The sequence below is a fragment of the Elephantulus edwardii genome, unplaced genomic scaffold (genome assembly GCF_000299155.1).
Source record: "Elephantulus edwardii isolate Elephantulus edwardi_28Jun2011 unplaced genomic scaffold, EleEdw1.0 scaffold00049, whole genome shotgun sequence".
Classification (NCBI taxonomy): domain Eukaryota; kingdom Metazoa; phylum Chordata; class Mammalia; order Macroscelidea; family Macroscelididae; genus Elephantulus; species Elephantulus edwardii.
In genome coordinates, this window is record NW_006399799.1 from 16,175,709 (window position 1) to 16,183,009 (window position 7,301).

Genomic DNA, 7,301 nt, shown 5'->3' on the forward strand with positions numbered 1-7,301 from the left:
AAAAGTCAAAGTGGAAGATGAATTCCAGGCTACAGTGTGGGTCCAGAATTGCTTGACACAAGCACTTCTGATATGTGGCCTTGGACATTCTAAATGCCAAGAGGCCTATAAAGTTGATGTGGCTAGCTCTGGACATAAGTTCTTATCCTTCCAGACCCTCCCTTAAACCTTTTAAATCACACTCAGTGTCTCATCCTTGGACCCTCACATGACCTCCACCACTATCCTCATTCCTTCATTATGATGATGATGATGTTAATTTTAAAGATAATACAGTATTAGAGAAGTAGTACAAAGCCGTAGGCAAATAAAAAGTAGAGCTGTGTGTCTGACTCTAGCGTACATGGTATACCTCTCTCACATGAAGCTCACCCATCCTCTTCTGCTGTCTCCCTGTGTCTGTTGTCCTAGCTCGGAGGGAAATGGCACGTGTCTCTGGCTCCTCACGCTCTCATTGCCTCATCACACTCCTCTTTCTTCAGCTGCGGGCACAGTGGTCAGGTAGGAATTTTTGAACCTCTTTCCCTGTCTGAGATCAGCTGATGATGGGGCCACAAGAACAGGGAGATCTGAGAGTTCGAGGCCTTATCCCTCCTTGGGTTCTGCTCTTCCTCCAGTCCTTTCTGATGCCCTCCATGACCTATCTTTTCCCTCAAGGTGTCAGGGTTCTCCTGCCCCTTCACGCTTGTTCTCTGCATCTTTTCCAGATAGTCACGTCTCTTTCTGTTCTTGTTCACTCTGCACAGGGGAGGCCAGCAAGTCCCTCCTGGTCCCGCTAGGGGGCACGGCCGAGCTGCCCTGCCCTCTGTCCCTGTGGCCAGTCACAGTGCCCACAGAGGTGAGGTGGCTGCGCTCCCCACCTCCCCAGCATTCCCAGGCTGTTCACGTGTTCCGGGATGGGAAGGACTGGGATGAAGATCTGCTGCCGGAATATAAGGGGAGGACGGCGCTGCTGAGGGATGACGCAGAGGGAACTGTGACCCTGAAGATCAGCGGGATCCGGCTGGAAGACCGAGGGCAGTACCGCTGTCAGATCCAGATCCGCAACCGGACTCGGGAGGGCAGCGTTACCCTGGAGGTCGCAGGTTAGGGCGGGCTTGAGGCGTTTAAAGTCTCTTGTGGTAGCTGCCTGAGCTTAGGGAAAATAGACTTTGACCTTCTAGATCTAGAATATTCTTTCATGTGCAATGCACAGCTTCAGCTTACCCTAATCCTGCTGTGATCCTGGCCCAGGTGTTTCTGGTGAAGAGTTTCCATGTTTCTATCAAGAACACACTGCTAGTTAAATACCACGAGTGGCCTTTACAGTCTGACCCTTAATCACAGCCTGATGCTTAACCATAGCCTTCCCTTTCTAGACCATCCTTCTCTGCTCCGTTATGTAGGAACTTCTCACCATGGCTGTAAGGAAATGTCCTCAAGGACCAGAACATCAGTGTTAACAAAGGTTTACTTACAATGAGTCCTGTGCTGAGGCTCATAATGTCATAAGAATCCAAGAAGGTAGAGGTAAATTCTTAAACTAACTCTTCAGGCCCCCAAACACCCACATCTTGCATTTACCTAGAATGATACAGGGGAGCACACGTGGCCTAGTGCTGCGCTGTAATCCCAAAGGCACAGGGTTCTGCAGCTGCTCTGCTCCAGTACAATTAACTGCTTCTGAAAACCTGCTGGAGCATCATCTTTGGGTCAGTTCTGACTCCACTGCACAAACAACAGAATGATACAGCTCCCTATTTTTGGTCATAATTTAGAATCACATAAATTAAATTATCTACTTTATAATCACACCTCAAAAAGAGGGATTTTCCTTTCCCCCTACCCAAGGTAAGGTTTCAATTACCTTAAAATACTTTGTGGTTAGTAGACAAACTTTTTGAAACATGGAATTCTTTGAGGGGGAAAATTAGCTTTTTAAAAGAGAGGGACTGAGGTGTCCAAAGGAATCTGCATCATATGATGCAGTAACTGTTATGAGTAGATTCTGAGAGATATTAGGACATAGTTAGAGCCTTCTCCTAGGAGGAACATGTGAGAGTGACTTTCACAGCCTTCCTTCCCTGTTTGCCAGAGGAGGCTGCAGGAGAAAGAGGAGGGCTCTGGCTGGGACATGGGTCCTTGGCAAGAGGCCCTAAAGCCCATTTCTGGGCTGGTTCAGTCAGACAATCTCTCCTCTTCAGTTCTAGGTTCTGATCCCTATATCCACGTGGAGGCCTACAACGCTGGATGGTTCCAGCTGGAGTGTAGGTCAGTGGGATGGTTTCCAAAACCCTGGGCTGAGTGGAAGGACACTCAAGGCAGGGTGCTTCCTCCTCTGTCAGAGGCCCACGTCCTGGAAGAAGCTGGCCTCTTCAGTACAAGGGTGTCCAGCAGAATCCCGTACAGCACTCCGGGGACTGTGTCCTGTACCATGCACAACGTGGCCCTTGGTCAAGAGAAGACTGCCGCCATGGCCATCACAGGTAAAAGCTGGGACAGAAGTCAGGTTTGCCATTCTTGGTAGTTTCTGAGAAAGTGCATCCTCTAGTAGAAAATCTACAAAATAAAGAACTTTCAAGAGTTTGAAATTCTCAACATCTTCACTGTAGAAAACTTGAGAAAACACAGAACATTTTAACAAAAACAGAGAATGACACATAATCTCACAAATAAGTGAGAACTACTGCTAACATTTCCTTGAATGGATGGTTCTTTGAGCACCTATTTATTTCCATATTCTTTTTTTTTAATTTATTTTATTATTTTTGTGTGAGTGTACCATCAAATCAGATCTGACTGGTACAGGAGGAGATTGTCCCTCCTTCCCCAGCAGAGCATCTGGTGGATTCGAACTGTGCGCCTCTGGGATTGTAGTTGCAGCTCCTTACCACTAGGCCACGAGAGCTCCCCTATTTCCATATTCTTGTATCTTTTCCTACCATATACCATGTCATGAACACTTTTCACCAAGTCCTTAGCTCATTCTCTGCAACATAATTTGTAAAGGCTGATATTTCATCATGTGGTTAAAGCATAAAAAAATTAATCAAAACCCTGTGGACATTTGGATTATTTTTTTGTTTGTCTTCATATTATAACTAATGGTGCAAAGAATGTCTCTATGCATACTTTTAGAAGTGATTGTGATTATTTTCTTAGAATTTTTCTGAGTGAATGAGTTAGAATTGAAACTTTTATAAACCATTAGAACATGGAGCTATGTGGTAGAAAAGGTTGTTTTTAGAGTCAAGAAAGATAGACTGTGGCCTAGGGGCTAGAGGGAGGTGAGAGTCATAGGCTAATTCTATCTTCCCTTCCCTGTTATCACTCTATATCCTCCCCCAGCTTACACTGTCACTGCTTGTCACTTACTCATAGCTCATTGCCATCAAGCTGATTTGACTCATAGCTGATCCTCCCATGTTGGGTATCCGAGGCTGTAAATCACATGGGAGGTGACTGCTGGTGGATTTGAACTGCCAGACAAGCTCAGCCTTTGATTTAGCAGTGCTACTCCATACAAACCATAGCATCAGAGCTCCCTTCCCCTCATTAAGTGCTTGTATATACTTGACTTATTTAAACCTATCAACAACTCAGCATGAATTATGTCCTCACTTTACAGATGTGACACATCAGGCTTCTAGGAGTTTGAGCCTTCACCCAAAGTCACACAGTGGCTGAGCAGGGACTCACAATCCAGCATGTGCACCAACTGTCCCAGGGCCTCTTCTGTTCTTTCCCCCTCTTCTCTAATTTATTGATTTCTTCCTTTACCTTTTCCCTTCTGCCTAGCACTTAGACCTACTACTATAAAACTATAAAAGTTTGAATCTGTTGATAGATCTCAGGGCAGAGAGGTTGCTGACTTCATGGCAAAAGTGAAGTCGAGAGTGCCCCTGAAAAAGCTCTAGGTGATTTCTGAGGAGAGCTCTTCTAATTCTAAGAAGTCTCTGGATTAATCTTCTTTTGAGTTATAGGGTTGAACCACATGGTTGTAGTTGAGAAGCTGAGTTTAAGTTACTGTGTTCCGGAAAACCCACTTAAACCACTAAAGAGAGATGACCATCTCACACATCTATAAAGTCATCCATGGTCACTTGGATAAGTTTAAAAAATATGTGAGATAGTCGCCTGCTTAAGTTCATGAGAGAAATGAAGACCATTGCCAGTGTTTGCATCAGCTCCTTAGAGGTGATGAAAGAACAGTTGGAATATGCCTGAGCTGTCCGTCATCTGAAGTGGGACCCTGGGTTTGAGAGAAACCCTCAGACATCTGACGATAACCATTGTGGTTTTTGTTTCAGCCCCGCTTCCATCTCCACAGAGGATCTCCTCTGCCACGTTGGCGCTGGCTGTGATCCTGCCTGTCCTGGGGCTTGTCATCATGGCAGGCATTTGCCTCATCTGGAAGCTAAGAAGAGCAAAAGGTAACAGAGGGGTGAAAGGAGCCCAGTGGAAAAGGCAGGGAGCAAGTGGGGGGAACATGTGACTTGTCCCCAGGATGGAGCTAGCAAGTTGACTGGGAGAAAACCAGTGGAGCCGTGCTCCGGTCACTCACATTGATGAGGGTGTTAAGAAACTGAGCAGAGAAATGAAAAAGTAGCATGCCAGCTCTAGAACTGATCAAGAAATGCACTTACATCTTTTGGACAAACCCCTCATAAGGATATCCACATTCCACAGGATTTTAGGTTTGGAAAGCGCCTCAAATGTCACATGATTCAATTCTCTTCTTTCCATTTGAAGGACTCTGAGGACCTTCTAATTCTTTCAAAGGCATCTCAGGGTGACACACATGGTTAAGTGCTTGGCTACTAACTGAAATGTTGGTGTTTGAATCCACCCAGAGGTACCTTGGAAGAAAGGCCTGCGGACCTGCTTTTGAGAGGTCGTAACCATGACAGCTCTGTGGAAAACAGTTCCCCTCTCAGACACATACACACAGGGTCATCACGAGTTGGAACTGACTCTAACAACTGGTCACATAACCACAGTGGCAAGGAGTGAGGTTCTATGCATGCAACTTGGGATATTTCTGGACAACTGCCCACTTAAAAAAAAAAAAAAAAGGACAGCAAAAAACTCCAAAAATATGTTCTGACTGATTTCTTTCCCTTTTAGAAAAACTTCTTTATGAACAAGTGATGGAGGTAGGTAAGTGTCCTGGGAAGGGTGAGAATGTTTCTTTCTCTAATTTGTTCATGTTTACACTCCTAATACTCATTGTTCTAAATTCTGTACCTGAAAAATTCCAATCCATGCTGATGATAGCAGTTCGAATTTCTTCTTTCCAGTTTTATTGACTCTCGCTTCCAGCTTGCTTAGGTTTTTGTTGGTTTCTGCTCTCCCTACCCGACCCTGTATGTTCGTTGCTTGGCTTTATTCTGTGAGTCTCAAGCAGGTTTAATGTGAGGGAAGCACTTTGTTTACTCAACAGATAATTGATAACTACTGAATTCCTGAGACCATGTGAGGTGCTGAAGTAACAGTGGTGCATCAGAGTGAACATTTGTGCTCACCTGCATCTTTGTGTGTAGTCAGGGAGATATTAAAAAATTAAGTGACTACACAAACAAGTCTAAAGCTACAACTGGGATAAACGCCATGAAAAGAAAGTTCACAGGACTTGTGAAGACTACAAGCAGGAAGGATCCATCAAGTTTGAGGGACCACGAGGTCTCTCCGTAGGAAGTGGAGATAAGGTCTGAAGGATGTGCAGTCATGGGTCATGTGAATAGGGAAGGAAAATTCATTTATAGAAAGAAACTTGAGGAAATAAATATGAACAGAAGAGAGGAGTGCTCATTTGAGTAGCGGAAAAGGTGTAGAAGTGAGGGACATTGAGACTGGTTAGCAGATGCTAGAACCTGGGTGGTACAGTGGGTGGTTAATGCCTTACTGCTACCTGAAAGATCAGAGATTCACATCTACCTGAAAGCACTTTGAAAGAAAGGCCTGGAAATCTACTTCTGAAAAACCAGTCATTGAAAACAAGTCTCTGAAGCACATGGAGTTTCCATGAGTGAAACTGACCTGCCAGTAACTGTCTTAAACATTTTTTTTTAATTGTGATCGAAGTCAGTTTACAGAGCAAATTGGTGTTCCACTCAGCGATTAACACACATCATGTTTCACGAAACAGCTTACCATCCCCAGCATTGTTCCCATTTCCTTCCCATGTCCTCCCTCTTTCCTAGCCCTTCCTGTTCTCTGAACGCTCTCTCTGGGAAAATGTCCTTTAGATTTTGTATGGTTGATTGTTTTAAGGAGTACATTCCTCCCTGGTGTTATCACCTTATAGGTTTGACCATTTTTTTTACTGTAAGTGGAATGATGGGAGGGATTTCAGTCCCAGGGAACAAAGGAGTTATAGTATTGAGGTTCCCCAATCCCAGTTAGGCCAGTAAGTGTGGGTTTGGATTTTTTTGGTAATGACTTTTTTGAATGTGTTCTGTAATTTTCTCCCCCACTATCAGGCACCTTCTATTATGAACCCTTTCACTAGTTTTAGATTGTATGAGACCTTGTCATGTTACCCATCATTCTAAGAGTGGAGTGGTGGTACAACATTGACCAGCGATGTCCAGATCAGAGTTGTGCTCTGAGAAACTCTCTCTGGCTTCAGTGTTGGGAAGAGAACAGAGGGAGCTGAGGGATGGGACAGAATTTGGGATGTTATTTTTGTCATTCAGATGAAAAATGACAAGAACTTGGATCAGAGAGAAGGAGGGAGAGGTAAACATTGGCAGGCAGGTTCAAGAACAGGTAAAATCCATAGGAATTAGGGGTTCTCAGGCACTGGCATAGAATCTCATTTTTTTTCTCCTTCTTTCCCCTAGAAAATCTTCTTGAAGATCATGCAAAAGAAAAAGGTAATTATCAGTACAGAGTAAGAGGTAGGGAACAAATGGCATATTTTTTTCTTCCTACATAGATGGTATACCAATTGACATATTTCAGCTAACAGATGCTGCCCTGGATTGTGCTCACCAAGTTGTGCCAAGAAATCTGGAGAACAACTACTTGGACAACTGACTGGAAGAGATCTATATTTGTTCCCATCCCAAAGAAAGGTGACCCAACTGAGTGTGGAAACTATAGAATAATCTCATTGATTTCACATGCAAGCAAGAGTCTACTGAAGATTATCTAAAAACGACTGGAACAGCACATCAGCAGAGAACTGCCAGAAGTCCAGGCTGGGTTTATAAGGGGTCATGGTACTAGAGATATTGTAGCTGATGTTAGATGGATCTTAGCTGAAAGCAGGGAATACCAGAGGAATGTCTATCTGTGTTTCATAGACTATGCAAAGG

General features: G+C 44.2%; 1 protein-coding gene across 1 annotated transcript in view; it reads left to right on the forward strand.

The window, feature by feature from the left end:
• The first annotated feature begins 422 nt into the window (after window positions 1-422).
• Window positions 423-7,301, forward strand: part of ERMAP (erythroblast membrane-associated protein (Scianna blood group)) — a 13,852-nt gene continuing 6,973 nt past the window's right edge. Inside the window, exons 1-6 of the mRNA XM_006886608.1 lie at window positions 423-501; window positions 747-1,085; window positions 1,680-1,695; window positions 4,312-4,412; window positions 5,107-5,139; window positions 6,825-6,857. Of these exons, the coding sequence (XP_006886670.1) occupies window positions 423-501; window positions 747-1,085; window positions 1,680-1,695; window positions 4,312-4,412; window positions 5,107-5,139; window positions 6,825-6,857 (601 nt within the window). The remainder of the gene's footprint in view (window positions 502-746; window positions 1,086-1,679; window positions 1,696-4,311; window positions 4,413-5,106; window positions 5,140-6,824; window positions 6,858-7,301) is intronic.